We start from the raw sequence: 16,172 nt of genomic DNA, 5'->3' as shown, positions 1-16,172 counted from the left end.
GGGGCACTGTCCCTCCCAGGCCCAGGGCACTGCCCTAAGGGGGCGCTGTCCCTCCCAGGCCCCGCAGGCCCCCAGCTGGCTCGCAGTGGGCGGGGCCTGGGCCTGACCCTGCAGCACCCCATGGAGCAAGTCTGAGCATGCTCACCTGGGCAAGAGCCTGTCCCAGGCTCTTCTACCCCAAATCACCTCTAGTGGAACTTTCTCCCAGGAACTGGGGGGGAAGCTGGCTGCCCCTCAGCACACCTGGCCCTGCTCCGCCTCCCCGCCAGGAGGCAGACTCCCACGGGCAGGGGCCAGGGGCCAAGAGAAAGGGGCTTGACCTTACACGCCCCATAAGCTGAGGGAGCATTCGTCAGACCGCATCTGTCTGGCTCCCCGACGCTCTCCCACCTCTGCAGACGGGGCCCGCCCCTCGCAGGTTCCCGGTAAACATGCAGAGTCGACGCAGAAGCAGAGAAGTAACGAGCGTCCCGGGAACACGAGCGCTCGCGAACACGCCGTTCCTGGCCCGCTGCCCTCCCGGCTGCCTGGGCTCCCCTTCCATCAGGGTCTGCCCCCCAGCTTCACGTCCCCGCAGTCAGCAATCAGGAAGGGGCGGGGGAGCTGCCCCCCAAATGCCTTGGGGCCTCCTGTGGGCACGGCAAGGCAATGGATCCCCCTCTGGCTCGGGCCGCCGCCCTGCAGCAGCTCCTCTGGGTCAATGTGAGGAGTACCGGGACGGGTACACGCGGACTGTCTGAATCTCCCTCCAGAAAAACTGCCCTCTCCACTTTCAGGAAGCCATGCTTCCACATATAAAGTACCTTTTCTTTAAGCCTCACATTGGGTACCTTTTCTAAAATCCTGCCCCTGTGCCCGGCCTGTGTGGCTCAGTGGTTGAGCGTCAGACCTAGGAACCAGGAGGTCACGGTTTGATTCCCGGTCAGGGCACAGGTCTGGGTTGTGGGCTCGATCCCCAGAAGGGGGCGTGCAGGAGGCACCCGATCCATGATTCTCTCTCATCATCGATGCTTCTCTCTCTCTCCCTCTCTCTTTCTCTCTCTGAAATCAGTTTTTTTAAAAGCTTCCATTAGAAAAAGTTACAAAATAAATAAAATAAATCCTGCCGCTGCTTCTCTTGAGACGGCCTCAGCGGTAGGTCCTGTGTGCAGGGACCACCCCAGCTTGTCTGTGAGCTCCAAGAGGGAGCCCTGCCCCCTTTCTCAGCCGGCCATCCCAGGACTCAGTGCGGCGCCGGCACACGGCTGGTGCCCCGGGCTAGGATGAGAGGCCTCGCTGCTCCTCTCCAGGCCCAGCCAGTGCCTCTGCTCATCCTCCCAGCACTCCCGCTGCTGGGATGGGCCTTGCCAGGCAGGGAGGCAGGCGGCCAGACACCTGGCACCCACAGCCCAGGTCCAGATGCCGCTCAGCAGCCACAGTGGGCTGAACACGCCGCTCGCCAGGCCCCGTTAGCTGTCTGCTCCGCACTTGGAAGACAGTCCTTTGCAAAATGGAACACGGGGGCCTCCCCTCCAGCACCTGCCCCAGGACCGGGAGCCAGACGTCCCCACAGGACACAGGGCCCTCCCCTGAGCGGGGAGAGCTCCGGCCACCGGCCACCTGCCCGGAAAGTCAGGCATGCTTCCACCCTCCCCTTCCGGCCAGGGGCTGAGGGGCCCTCCACCCCTCCACTGTCCCTCCCTCGCAGCCCCTCAAGGAATACACGACACCCTCCCTGCGCCCTGCCCCGCCCAGTCCACATGCTATTTTCCACGCGGCGTCTTGGTGCGCATTTGTTAAGATGACTGCCACTGGAGGGGTGGCAGGGACTCAGAAACCCAATCTGGACCAAGGCTGGCCCTAATACGGGCCTGAGCCTGGGCCAGCGCATCTGCCGGGACGCCCCAGGTCTTAGGTGGTTAACGAAGAGGCTGCATGGAATGGGGAGCCAGAGACACCCCAACTGCAGCCTCAGGGCCACACCTCCACCGAGAGGGGCCCCTCTCTTTTCCGGGCCGCAGTTTCTGTGCCAGGAAGGCCGGAAGCTCCGCAGGCAAGTCTCACTATCCCCACTTCCCACGGATCCCCACACTCAACAAGCACATTGAACGAAGGCTGTGCAGTGAGGTTGGGCATTCGGGCCCAAGCCGGAGGAGCCCTCCCAGTCAACCAGCCAGCCGGCCCATTTCCCAGATAAACACACTGAGGTTCAGAGGTCCTGAGCCTCTTGGCTGCGGCCCCCGAGAGATGAGGGACCGAAGTCCCTCACACAGAGCAGCACCCCAGGACGCCCACGGTCTGGCTGTTGGCGGCGGGACTGGGTGGCTACAGTAAAGTCCGCCGCTTGCACGTGTGTGTTCTGCAGTTACGACCTCAGCGACTGGTCCAGGCAACAAACATCCCAGTGGCCACCATCAATCACACCAAGCCCTCAGGGAATCATCTCTAGCCACTAGCATCTTAAGGGAAGGGAAATTTGATTGACAGATCCTCTGAAGCCAATATCCCCTGACAGATTCAGTGTCATGTGCCCCAACAATACCCAGCAAAGCCTGCCATCACCACCCCACCACTCCACCATCCCACCACCCCACCACCCCACCACCCCACCACCCCACCACCCCACCACCCCACCACCAGCTCTGCATGCACTGCTGTTCTCCATTCTGGCCACTGGGGGTCACTGCTGCCGCCAATGAGCCAGAACCATAGAGTGTTTACTGGGGAGGAAAGTGAGCCCATCGGGCCAACAGGACCCCACAAATGTCTCCTGTGCTGTGTCCTAACTTCATCCTTCTTCCAGAAAGAAACAGATGGCCAACCATGGAGTATCCATCACATTCCAGACACTTCCCACACATCATGCCGTTCAATCCCTGCAGCAACATCTCCCAATAACAACATGCTTTGCAGGTGAAGAAAGTGAGACCTAGAGAAACCAAGCAACGGACTCAACGTTCAGAAAAGCCAGCAAGGAGCAGGGCAAGGATTGGAACCCAAGTTTGATGCCAAGTTCCATGGCGTTTTGCTCCGATGTCGCCTCCCTTGAGATAGTGGCCTCCGTGCTATGGCTCTGGTTAAGTCAGGTTGGCTTGCGATGGCCGTCAGAGAGGCTGGCATCTGGGAAGAAACCACCTGCTGCTCTGATCAAAAGTCCAATCCCAATGGGACAGGCCAAACAGCACCTCCCTCCCTGCAGAAGGCATGGTCTAGTACCCTCTTGTGGCTGAGTATGGAACTGCAACGAATGGGCGTGGGAGGCTTAGGGGTGGATGGCTGAGACTTAGAGGTGAGGGCTTCCCACTGGATTCCTAGACTTTATCCCAGGGCTGGTCCTGCAGCCCCATCTGTAGCTGACAGGCGTGGTCAGTGACAGCAGCCAGAAGGCAGTCAGCCAATGAATGGTGACCGGGGTGACAACAGCAGAACCACATGGACATCGTCTGTAAGGGGTTATCCTGGACCGAAATGCCTGGCATCCAAACCCCGGGGCTGGAGAGTGGGAAGGTGGGCAGCAGGCGGGCTCTGCCTGGGACACTCTGCCGCTTGGTACCCCAACTGAGTCCCTCAGTGGAGCCATAACGATCTCACTGTTCTTTCAGCTGACGCGTCTCTGCTACTTTGCCGCCTCTTTCAGATATACACCCTCTGGGTCCTTCCGTTGGTTCCCTTAGCTCTGGCTCGGTGCTAGCTCTCTTGGAATAACTGCCCCTACTTCATTCTTCAAGGACCTAGAAATGTCACTGCCCATCGCCTCTGAGAGACGCCCCCAATGGCCCTTGCCACTCTGGCCTCCTGCACCCACACATGCCAGGCACCCCCCACAGGCTCACTGAGCTCTCCCAAGCACTCTGGGAGGATGGACATCGCCCGCCTGACTATTTAGATGAAGAAACGGAGGCTCAGAGAACCGAAGTAACTTGCCTAAACTCACCCAGGGGCGGAGCCAGGGTTTAAACCTAAGGCTGTTTGGCCAAAGACACCACTATTATTACCACGACACTGAGCGTGTGCGTTCTCATCAAAACCTTACATAAGCCTGTATTATTATTATTTCTCCATTTTCCAGATGCGGAAGCTGGGGGACAAGAAAAGTAGCTGGTGCAGGGTCCCAGCGCCTAAGAAGGACAGCTGTGATCTCGAGTTCTATGCAGCAGTTGCCGCCAACAGGCAAGGTCATCCATGCGAATGACCTCTGGCTCAGCAGGAGGGGAAATGCCAGCTGCGTCCCTGAAGTTAGGGTGCCTGTCACTGCCCTCAAAAAAGCATCAGAAATAGGTGGGTGGGGAAAGACTGACCACAACCAGTAGGGTCATGCCCGCAGCCCAGGGTTCTTCAGCTAGGGGTCACCCTCAGGACAGAATTGAGAGCCCCGCCCTCTAAGCTCAACGCCACCACAAAGGCAGCAGGTCCCGCCCCGAGGCTGATAACAGCGCTAGTGGAACCAGGCTCATTCGGGAGCCACTAGGGCAGTGGTCGGCAAACTCATTAGTCAACAGAGCCAAATATCAACAGGACAACGATTGAAATTTCTTTTGGGAGCCAAATTTTTTTAACTTAAACTTCTTCTAACGCCAATTCTTCAAAATAGACTCGCCCAGGCCGTGGTATTTTGTGGAAGAGCCACACTCAAGGGGCCAAAGAGCCACATGTGGCTCGCGAGCCGCGATTTGCCGACCACTGCACTAGGGCACGGACCACGTCAACACCTGGAAGGACAGGGAAGAGCCGCAAGTACTCGCAGGCGGAAGCAGGCATGAGTAAGCGGCCAGGCCGGGCCCGCGAGCTGGCTTGCAGGCACTGCCATGCCCATCATGTCAGAAGGCATCGGGGTCTGGGGAGGTTAGGCCAGCACTCCCCTCTCAGGTCTGGGAAATGCCAGGACCTGGTGTTTACCGAACAGCCACTCGGTACCTAGCCATCCCCACGCTTGGCATGGGGGACAGGGGACAGGAGAGGTCAGAGACGCCCCCACCCTGGGGCCAGGATATCAATTTGGCCTGTGGCAGTTTATAAAGCCCGCTTCTTCCGGGACACTGACCCCACAGTGCAACCATCGGTCCACATCTCTGTGCCCCCATCGGGACCGGTCCTCCTGGGCGGGAACTGTGTCCCAGTCATCCAACTCCATTACCCCACGGCCACAGCCTGATCCCTCCCACCACTGCCAGACAGGAGGTAGGAAGAGAGCGCTCGGGCTGCTTCTGTCCACCCCGGGGCGCCCCACCGCCGCGCAGAGGCTCATGTCCGGGAGCCTCACCCCTGGGCTGCAGATGCTGAGGCCGGGCCCGCCGGGGAGAGCTGACCCTCCGCTCGACTGGACCCAGAAGAGGCTCTGACAGCCGGGCCACCTGCACACACCTCACCAGGCTAGTGTGACACCCCAGCCCCAGCCTGGAAGCCAGCAGCTCTCATGCGCAGCGCTGCCCTCTGGTGGCCGCCAGGGGTCTGGACCGCCTTGGCAGGCAAGAAGCCAAAGGCTTAGGGCTTGTTTATGAGACCTCAGAGGTGATGTGCACCCAACAGAAGAGCCGCACTTGTGTGCGCACAGCACAGTGCTCGGCTGGAGGCAGCGGTCAGCCCTGAGTCAGATCGCTGTCCTCTTTCCCACTCTCAGCAGGAGGCCGAGCGCTCCTTTCCCGCCTCTGGGAGAACTCAAACCCCTCAGCGCTGGAGCAGAGGCGAGGATAGGGGCTGGAGACGCACGTCCCCTGGGAGCCAGGCCCAGGGTGTGGGTTTGCCTCCTGCCAGGAACTCCCCCCACCCCTCCCGGGCCTCAGGTCTCCCCTCCGTAAAACTGGGTTTGGCTCCGATTATTTCTGAGCCCCTTTCCAAATCTGATGATTTATGCTTCCATGTCTTGATTTTCATCCTACCTCAGAAACACTCCCAGACATCTAGAAATGGACTTAAATAGCGAGCCCGGGCGCATGTCCCCACACTGATCTGACAGCGACCTTGTGGGCCAGACAGACCCCACCCCCCAGAAGGGGAAACTGAGGCCAGGGAGGTTCTATGGTATGGTTAGCCCACTCATCCAGCCAAGCAGCATCCAAATAGGGTGATCCCACAAATGCCTGCCCTGTTTGCTGGGTCCTCGTGCTCTCTCCACGGGGACAGCCCACTCCTATGATGAGAGCTGGTAGCTTCCATGAGCGAGGGGTGGGGGGTAAAGAGATGGGGCCGAGGGGAGGAAAAGCTGCTCAGTGGGGGAGGAGGCAAGAAAAGGGCCTGGAGAATTATAACTAGTCCCTCAGCACGTCACACACCCCTCCTGCTCTGCACCCAGAGGCAGCCTCGAACCCCAAACTCCACCTGGAGAAGCACCCAGCCCTCTGCTCTCCCGTCCGCCTCTCCCTGCCATGGGCAGTCAGGGACACCATGATGCTGACTGCGCCTCGGCCCCGAGTGGAGCTGGCCGGGACCCAGCGCCAGCCTCCTGCATCCCTGCCAGCCTCCGCTGGCACCTGGTCTCCTGTGGGCCTGCCCTGACCTCCGAGGCCAGGATGCCACGATTGGTCAAGGAGGCCTGGGAAGAGGCTTGGCCGAGACAAGGCCTTGGGGGAGGCAACTGTCGGGAACAGGCCAGGAGGCAAGCCCAGAGCCTCCTCCACGGCCGGCCGGGAGCCCGGCTGTGACTGCTGGCCAGCATGGCTTGGCCAACACCGTACCATCATTATCGCGTCTGCCTTCCCCGCCACCCCAACCAGGGCAGTTCTCACCCAGGGAACTGAATGTCACCAACTGGAGAGGCCTCCGGGACCTTTAACTTACTGAGACAGCATGGCGGTCGTGTATGTGTGCATGGGTGTGTCTGTGTGCATACCACCCCGCGTGACTGTGCACGGGGCGAGACAGCTACACCTTAAACGTCAGCCTGCTCTGCCATTCACTGGCTGCATGAAATAAGGCCAACTCGGTGTCCCTGCCTGTGAAATGGGCTAATAACAGCACTTCTCTCGTAGGGTTGGTGTGACACCATAACGAGGCAGGACCGCTCGAGTGCCTGGAACGGCGTCTGGAACAGAGCAAGTGCTCCCAGAGGCCGGTTATTACTAGTCACCGTGCGCTGCCGGCTTCCCCTTTGCGGCTTGACACAGGGCCCTGACCTTCAGAGCACGCTGGGAGGGGTGTCCCTACCCTCGCCTTGCAGATCGGGACCTGGGTCCAGAGGAGGAAGGGCTGTGTCTAAAGCTCGGGAGGAGCTGCCGGGGAAACCGATGTCTGTCTGTCTGTCTGTCTGTCTGTCTGTCTGCCTGGGGAAGGAATCCTGAGTCTCCCGCCACCCAGACCCCAGGAAACTTTGGACGGGACAACCCAGGTGGGGACAGAGTGGGGGTGGGGAGCAGAGGGGAGGCTAGAGAGAGAGGACGGGCGCCCAGCTCGCTCAGCCCGCAGACTCCAGCCCTGCATGTGAGCAGAGCTCCGCAGAGGCCCTCGCCGAGTGGATTTCTAATTGGCGTGGGCTGCCAGCCGCGCATAGTTGCTGCCTCTGGGGACCCTGGATTTGGAAACATCGTCCCAGAGGGAGTCATGGTCGTGGGCGAGGCTCTGGTGTTGACAGAGAGCCCAGAACGGGCACCAGAGCAGAGTAGGAGAGGGTAGCGCCCATCCCTGGGAAACGAGGTCTTCTAGCTCGAGAGGAGGGGAATGCGGGGGGGGGGGGGGGCGCAGAAAAGCCCTGCCCCTCTCTGGGCCTCTCATGGGACCCCCATAGGTAGAATCCCTCCAGCTCCCCATCCTGGCGAGCCCCGCATTTGGGGTAGGCATTGTGGGGCTTCTCAGGGCTCCCCCGGGCGCCGACCTTCCACCCTGGCCCCACCAGAGCCCTCGCGCTTGCTGACCAATCCACGGAAGAGGGGCCACCCACCGGCTCGGGCCCTGATATTCATGGGTACCAGGGTGGAGGTGGAGAAGGCTCAGGGGGTGACCCAGGACCTGCACTGATGGCTCGCTGGCCACCACCTCCACCCCGGCCACACTCAGACCCAACTGCCAGATGCTAAGCCATCCCACAAGCCCCTGCAGCGGGCTCTTCCCAGGATGCTGCCCTCTGGGAGAAAAGGACTTTGTGGGTGACAGCATCTCCCTTCCTCACGAGCAGCAGAGTGCCCTGGCCAGAGAGAGGGTGGAGTGGACAGCACCAGAGAAGCCTTAAGAGAGGAGGAGCCCCGAACCCTTCTAGATCTTTCCGTTTGTGGCCACGCAACTCCACCACTGGGACTCAAATTCTGGTCTTTGTTCTGGTTGGTAATCAGTAAAATGGGACTGATAATCCTGCCTACGCACCTCCGGTAGCTGTCGCAAAAGTCACCTCCAGGCCCGTAAGCGGGAAGCATGGTGGGAATGAAGGCTGGGTGGGCACGGGGATGACGAATCTGCTTCGCAGGGGCCACAGGCAGGATGCTGAGCAGATGGACAGACTGGCTGTGAGAACTGGCCTGGCCCTCGGGGACTTGGGGGCCTTGGGAACCCTGATTGGGAGCAGAGACCCGCTCTGCCACCCAGCCTGAGCCCCCTCACGTCACCTGCTCCCCACTCCCAACTGATGAACCCCTCCTGGAAACAGAGCCAGGGGGAGCCAGGGCCTCCAGCTGGCCTCTCCCATCACCACCCATCGCCCTCTCGAGCTCAGACCTTCCCAGCACACAGAGGCACCAAGCTCTTGATTACGTATTCCTCAGCAATGAAACATTTATCTCACAACCCCAAAGCACTCGTATTCATTAAATCAAGTGCGTGTATATCTGCAGTCCATGCGTTACGTATTGAACACCCCTTCTTCTAGGCAGGAATGATGTGAAATAGAAGTTCTGGCATTTTCTTCTCACGCCCAGCAACTGGCTGAGGCTCTGCAGAGACACCCAGCCCTGAGCTCAGGGTGAATGGGGAGCCGGGAAGCTGGGGTCCGGCCTCTGCCGAGAGGCTGCAGACCTGGCGCACATGCTGCGCGCAGCATTTGGTCAGGGCCGCTGACTCCACGGTGTGTGCCCTGATTCCCTAGAGGCAGGAAAGGGGAAATGGCCATGGGGGTGCCCTCTGCCCTCCGCCTGGCGTCCGAGGGGTCAGCACCATCCTGAAGGGGTGGCCTTGCCGAGCGTCCTGGGGACATTCCTCGGGCCCTGAGAGGGCCTATGTCCCCGATGGAAGGGACACTGCCCTGTGGCCTCAACCCATCGTTGAACCTACAGGCTCAGAAGGGCTACCGTCTTCTACGGTGGCTCACACAGGTGACGTGAGTGGAGCCAGGGGTGCTGTGTCCCATCCCTTTCCCGAGTCCTACTCTGCCACCATCCGCTGGAGGCCCGAGGGGTCCTGGAACAAGCCATTCAACGGAGCACTGGAGCTGGGGCCCAGGCAGCCGGAGATGCCACAGCACTGGCAGAGGGCCATCACCAGGAGGGCCACACCACCCACGAGCCAGCGGGGTGGCGCCGGTCCATCCCCACAGTCAGACAGAAGACGACAGCGACAGGGGCAGGCAGGGCGGGGGGAGAGTGTGCCAGGGGACAGCATCAGGCCCCTCCCTCTTCGCAGCCACTTGGGCTGGGCGGGAAGGCAGCAGGCGCCTTGCAGGGCCCTGAGCACCTCCCGGACCCCGGGGGCCAGGCTGGGGGTTCTGCCCCAGGCTGCCACGTGCTTGGGCCCCTCCTGCTGCTGGGCTGAGCCCTGGGCCCTCAGGAGACTGACCTTGACTTTCAGGGGCAAAGACTCTGGCTCCAGGGAGGCCCCTCCAAGGGAGGCCCGGGGCCCACCCCAATCGGGCCTCCGGGCAACATCCCAGGGCTCAGGAGCCCAAGCTCCCCAACTTCCTTCCTGAAGTCCCTCTTTCCCGGGGCGGTATCCCCTCCCCCTTCCACAGCTCCCCTCAAAGGCCCCTCCTACCCCAGCCTCCCTCCCTCCCTCAGGCCTGCCCCCAATCCTGGGGCTCCTGACCAAGGCCCCACAATGCCTTTGGGGCCTGGCCCACACCCCTGTCTGCGCCCCAGCTCCCAGTGGTAACCGTCAAGGCTGGCTGTGCCCTAGATCCCTGGAGAGGCTGAGGGTCAAGGAGCCAGTGCTCCGAAGGACCCTCCACCCAACCAGGAGAGGGCCCGCGGGGTGGGCAGCCAACGCCAGGGACACTGCAGGGGCTGGCGGAGAGACCCAGCGGGTGGCCACTAACACCAGCCAAGAGCACATGCTCTTCACGAGCCCGGAAGCCAACCCCAAGAACACTCAGCCCGGCGGTCCCATCTCCCTTCTGGCGGTCTAAGGATGCGCCATTCCCACCCAGCCCCGAGCAGGCCTGGCCCAAGAGAGGGCCAGACAGCCACCTCCCAGCCACCACCCTCCTGCCTTTGTGACGTCAGGGCCTGGCTGGGCGCGGCTGCACGTGGACCCTTCTAGGTAAGGTCACCATGTGTCAGAGCTGCCCTGGCACAGGGACTGGCCTCCTCAACACAGAGAGGCCAGAAGGGGGGGCGCTGGAGCCGCTGGCTCTGGGAGGGGCGGAGGTGCGACCCACACTCTGCCCTGATGCCTGGCAGCTGATTTCCTTCTGATACTCATGTGGGGGTGCGGTCCCCATCAGAGGAGCCTCCAATGGGTACACAGGAGCCATAGCACACACCACCCGAGAAGAGGGACCATAGCCCCAAGACCAGGAGGGTGAGGCCTGGAGGGCACCCGCTGGTGACACCCTGAGCTCAGGCTCAGGGAAGGCTGGGACACCCCTGGCTCTTCATCTCTGGCAGCACCAGGCTCCCTCCAGCGAGGCCCCTTCCCTGCCCAGAGGGCTCTCTCTGCCCTAACCCCCTCCTCCAGCTGCTTCTCAGGCCAGCTCCATGAGTGGGGTGCCGGCTTCAGGGCTGGGCAGACAGAGGTCTGCGCCTGGCTCTCCCGGGGCTGTGAGCCTGGGAAAGTTACCTGGCCGCCCTGAGCCTCACTCCCGGGGGTGGAGCAGGGATGGTGACAGCTGCTTCCCAGGGTCTGCATGCTCCCCTCCCTCTCCATCCCGCCTCTGGGCCTGAGGCAGGGCCCTTCCCCGACTTCAGTCAATACCAGCCATAGACATAACAGGGCACTGGGGAGGAGAGGGGTGAAGAAGGGGCCTCCGACCCACGACCTCTGACCTTCCCCCACCCGCCACGCTTTGGAGCGCCTATGAGAATCCAGTTCCCTGGCTCTTGGGTGTCGGGTGGATTTAGGGAAAGGAGTCCCGACTTAGTGCCGGAGTCCTAGCCCTGAAACAAGGATGGGGACACATACAGAGGGGCTTCCAATCCACTCCCGCTCCCGGTCCCCCCAGATGCCCTCTGGGGTCCTCCTGTGGCAAAGGGGACGAGAGGCGGCCCATCACCAACCTTCCCAGCATCCCCATCTTGGACCCTCTGCCTAGAAAGACCACATGAACTCTTCCTACCAAACTGCGTCCTCAAGCCTCATTTTCAGAGGAGCGACGGCTCTATGTGGCTATAAGGAGCCTACGCGATGGTGGCCACCCCTGCCACCCACTGACTTCCCACAGATACACAGCCGCGGAGCGGAGAACAAGCCGGATGAGCTCCCAGAGACTCCCTGGGCACCTGGGGCCCCTTGGCCCCCACAACGCCCTGGAAATCCCTAGGTTCAGCCCCTGAGCCCTGGGACCCATTCCTGAGCTGCCCCACCTCCACAGACAAACAACCCTGAGCGTGCACGTCCGACTCGGAGTTTCCAACAATCTCACTCAGACCCCTCCTGCATCCCTGGGATGCTGGAATGCCCTGGCCTGCAGGATGGGAGAGGCACAGTTGGGTCCGGTCGGGTCGGTTTTTCCTGCCCTCCCCCACCCTTGCTGTTTATCATGTCCTCTCCAGCCAGCCCGGGCACTGAGGGTGGTGAGGGGCTGAATGGCTCCACCAAGATATGGGTCAGGCTTGTCTCCTGGGCCAAAGAGTGGGGAACGTCTCCTGGGCTGTACACTCCCCTCCAATCGTTGGCTGCAAGAACGCTAGCAGAGACTCCATTAGCCGAGAGGGCCGGCGGGCTTAGGAGAGGGAGGGCTGCAATTCCTCCTGGCTTCGCAGCCCCATCACGCTGGGGCTCAGGCACAGGGAGGGCTGGCGCCAGGGAGAGCAGCGCCAACGGCAGATTCGTCCCCCCCACCGCCACCCAGTCCCCCAAATGCCTTCTCAGACTCCAGTGCGAACCCTTCCCAGCATCCCACCCACTTCACCAGTCCCCAAGGGGTGGGACCTTGGGACGAGATAGGCCAGAGCTCCATCCTGAACCATCCTAGGGCCGGCCATCCCCACCCTTCTCTGGTGGCAAGAAGGGAGGGGGTCACCTGGCCGAGGTCAGGGGAAGAAAAGATGGGCAGGCTCCCTGAACCCCAAGTTCTTTCTCCCTGCCCAGGCTTCCGGCCCCTTCCCTGCCAAGGAAAAATAACCAGAAAAGAACAGGCCACCACAGGTCTCACTCATGGGGGAAGAACCACACAAACACAGGTCAGAGTTCAATTTTCCAAATAAACAGATCTGCACGATCATATCAGAACCCCCGGCTGCAAAACAGGCAAGCCCTCGCTTCCCTTCACCATCCTGACTCTCAATCCCGAGCTGTTCTCCAAGCAGAACAGGGGCGATCTGTGGGCGTCCAGATGCAGAGGAGGGGAAAGAGGGGAGGGGTCTCGGAAATGCCCAAAATGGGGTTGGGGAGGGCAGGCAGAAGGCAGGCAAGGGTGGGCGTCCATGCCGGCCTGGCCGTGTCCAAAGTCTCTCCCCCCTCTCTCCCCCCCCCCAACACACACAGCAGCCAGCTCTCAACTTGTTTACTTGTCAGCGTGCTGTGCTCTTTCCAAAAGGAAACAGTTAAACATCTTGGCCGGATGGCCGGCAGTCCCTGTCACCTTCCCTTCAGGCTCCGCGCCACTGTCCCTGCCACCACCGCCACTGGTGCCAGGGACTCGAACCTCCTCTACTTTATTCTACTTGAGCGTGGCCAAACTGTTGCTATTTAGTGGGGGAAAGAACCCGATTGGCACCCTGGAAACCAGCCGCAGCGGCTGGGAGCGGGGGCGGGCTGCCCCCCATCCTCCCTGGCGGGGGTCTGCTCCCGGAGAGGCGCACACGCACCACGGACCAGCCTGGACAGGGCCAGTCACCTGCGTACGCAGCCCGGAGCATCTCCGAGCCAGAGCGAGCCTGAAGCGCGCGGAGGGCGGCGAGCGCAGGGCGGCCCCAGCCCTGGGCGGATGAGCTGGAGAGCGAGAGGGAGCCGCGGGCGGGCAGGGGAGGCGGCGGGGAGCGGCGCCTGACTTACATGGAAGTGATGTTCCTTGAGATGTCCGTGATGTTGATGCTGGCGTTCCCAGTGCTGTTCCCCGAATCCTGCCCTTCCAGAAGAGGGAAGAGGTTCCCATCGTCCGGCCGCCGGCAATTGATCTCCGTCTTGCTGCAGACACAATTCGCAGGGCACGCCAGCACGGAGCCCACATAGTCCAGCCAGACGCTGCCCAGCAAGAAAATCCGCCAGAAACTACACTTGGCTGGGCAGAGAGAGACATCCATCTCCGATCGCTGCTTCTAAAAGAGAGGAGGAGGAGAGGAGAGGGGGTTGGGGTGGGGGCAGTGGGGAGAGCTGGGTGGGGGGGTAGGAAACAAAGACAGCGAGGGAGGGGGGAGGGGGAGGGGGCCTCTGCCTTTGAAACGCCGTGCGATCAGATGCAAAATCCTTCAGCGTCTGAAACCATCGCGCCGCTGCCGCTGCCGCCGCCGGGTGGGAGCCGCGGGGAGCGCCTAGTGGCTCGGTCTGCCTGGCATGGTGGCCGGCTGGGCGCTCGCGGCTCTCCGGGTCCGGGGGCTCGGGGAAGCGAGCCGCGCTCGCCGACTCCGAGACTTTGCAGGGTTGCAACAGACGGTGGGGAGGCAAAAAAGAAAAAAAGGAAACGGAAAAAAATGGTGCTAAAGTCACCAAGTCCCACCTACTGGGCAGAATTAAAACGGACACACCTGCAAGATACACTCACACACGCACACACACACAGCGCCCGGAGCCCGGGGAAGGGGAAGGGAAGGAGGAGGGTGCGCGGAGCTGCCGCAGCCGCCGCGGAGGGTTCGCCGCGCCTGCAGAAATGTGCAAGTGCTCCGAGCCTACGAAACGCACGGGTTCTCGGAGCGTCTTCCTCGGCGCCCTCCCTCTCCCCTCCCTCCTCCCCTCCCCACTCGCGGCCTCCTCCCCCGCCCCCCGCCCGGGCTGGGAGCGGCAGGAGAGCGGAATCTCCCCCTCCCTCTCCCCTCCCGTCCTCTCCCCTCCTCCCTCCCCACCCACCCACCCACCCACTCGCCGGCTCGCGTCCGCACCGCCACCCGCAGCCGCGCGCCCGCTCCACGCCTCGCGGCCCGGCGCCCGCTAGGCGCAGCCCTGGGGAACCGAGACGAAGGGGAAAAGTTGCAGTTGGGATTGCGAGGGTCTGACGGGGGAGGAGGAGTTGGCCAGCTGGCTGCGCGATGCGGAAAGGCGCTCTCCTTTCCACTTTTTGGCCCTCGCGCTGCCCGGTTTTGCTGCAATCCCGACCGCGGGAGGAAGGGACGTGAACGCGGCCGAGGTGACCGGGGAGCGCTCCTGAGCCTGGGTGGGGGGCACAGGCTCGCGGACAGCGACAGGGCGTGCGGGAGCGCATAGGATGCCCGGGAGAGGCACCCAGGGCCGGGAGGAGGACTGCGGACCCACGGTCCTCCAGCTAAAATGACACTCATTTCCGTGATGGAGAGTCCGGGAGCGAGGTTCGGCTGGGAGGGGACTGCGGGGCACGCCCCGGGGGTGCCTCGGTGCCCCCTGAGCCTTCTGGGCGGTAGGCTGTGCGTCGGGCCTTGGGCAGGCAGGGAACGAGCACAGAACGGGCTGCGCCCGAGAGCCCAGGTGGCCCGGGCGAGCCTGCGTGCGGGAGGCCGTGGGGGAAATTGAGATGCAGGGGGCATGTTTCGCCAAGCACCAGGCAGCCCTGTCAGAGGCCAGCTTCGGGGCTGGGCTCTCCTCTCGGGGCGCTGCTCTGGCTGCTGGGTGAGGGGCGGGCGGGCTGCTTGCTCCGGATTCGGGGTGGGGGTGAGCACCTCCTTCCTTCCCTCCCACCCAAGCACCCCTTCCTGGTAGGGGCGCAAAGCAGGTGCAGCCGACCCTTGACTGGAGCTCAGGTCCCCACGGAGAGGAAGGAGGAGTCCCTACTTTCTGTCTCGGTAGGGATTTTATTTTATTTTTTAAATAAAACATCAAAATGCCAAGTGTGAGAGCTGTTTGCTGAGAAAGCCGGAGCGTTGGCGGGGTGAAGGAGAAGAAAGGGTTAGGGAGCCCCGGCAGGCAGACACATACAGCATTCATTCACGGGAGAAGAAAGCGGCTGGGGCGAGGGCAGGCGAGGAAAGAAGACCCGGAATTCAACTGCTTTCAGCCTCTGAAAGGTCCTCCCCGCCCCCTGCGGATTCCGATGCAGGTCATGCAACTTGCAGGCAGGATGGGGGAGGGGGCACGCGGTGCCGCCTGCCCAGGCCAACCACAGCCAGGCCTGGCGCCTGCGAGTGGCATTGTCGCTGTGAGTGAACTTGGGGGGAAAGGAAAGGGAGAGAACATGTCTATAAAAGGCAGTTTCCCGACTCCCCCTTGCATTCTGCCTGCCCTTGGCCCCGTGAGACTTCTCCCCCAGTTGCCAGTATGGCCTGGTCCCCACACTGGCATTTTGCCCTCCCACCAGCAGGAGGGGACAGAGAGTGGAGACCGCCTCAGACTCTCAAACCAGTTCCGACTGGCCCTGGGCCAACCCTGATCCCCTCAGTCCACTGGGAATCTCCTTGTCATTGCAACGGCCACTCTGGGATCGGCTCTGAGATACCTGAGAGCCAGGGAAACTGAGGCATAGTCAAAGCTCTAGCTCGGCCCCTCAGGAGGTGGCAGCTGGGACCCACAGGGAACCTCTCAGATCACTCCAGGGGAGGTGCCAAGAAGCAGGGAAGGCCAAGTGGACTTCGCCCAGCATCGGGTCTCCAGCCTGGATGCCCAGCACACTTCTTTTTGAAAGTGAAAAATGATTTTTAACATTCCCAGCAGAGAAAGGGAGGTGTCCATAACTCAGCACAAATAAAGCCTTTAGAAACCCCTCTGGAGAGGAGCTAGCAAAAAACAAACAAACAAACAAACACACACACAGGCTGTGCAGCACGGGGTCCTGGTGGCACACG

At 61.9% G+C, this 16,172-nt stretch overlaps 1 protein-coding gene across 14 annotated transcripts in view; it reads right to left on the bottom strand.

The window, feature by feature from the left end:
• NTRK3 (neurotrophic receptor tyrosine kinase 3) overlaps positions 1-15,213 on the bottom strand; it is a 398,804-nt gene extending 383,591 nt beyond the window's left edge. For 10 of the 14 annotated variants that reach the window (XR_013959681.1, XM_080651645.1, XM_080651644.1 and 7 more), the window contains exons 1-2: positions 13,643-14,127; positions 13,264-13,526 (exon numbers count right to left, since the gene is read on the bottom strand). Coding sequence is in view for 13 of the 14 variants with exons in the window: in XM_080651645.1 (XP_080507771.1) it covers positions 13,264-13,511 (248 nt within the window). In the remaining variant the exon portion in view is untranslated. Of the gene's footprint in view, positions 1-13,263; positions 13,538-13,642; positions 14,128-14,279 lie in introns of those variants that run through there. The other 4 variants (XM_080651648.1, XM_080651651.1, XM_080651654.1 and 1 more) reach the window with 3 other exon arrangements.
• Between the last annotated feature and the right edge of the window lie 959 nt (positions 15,214-16,172).

This window comes from Plecotus auritus, assembly GCF_963455305.1.
Source record: "Plecotus auritus genome assembly, chromosome: 15".
Lineage (NCBI taxonomy): Eukaryota > Metazoa > Chordata > Mammalia > Chiroptera > Vespertilionidae > Plecotus > Plecotus auritus.
This window is presented reverse-complemented; position numbering and strand designations above follow the sequence as displayed.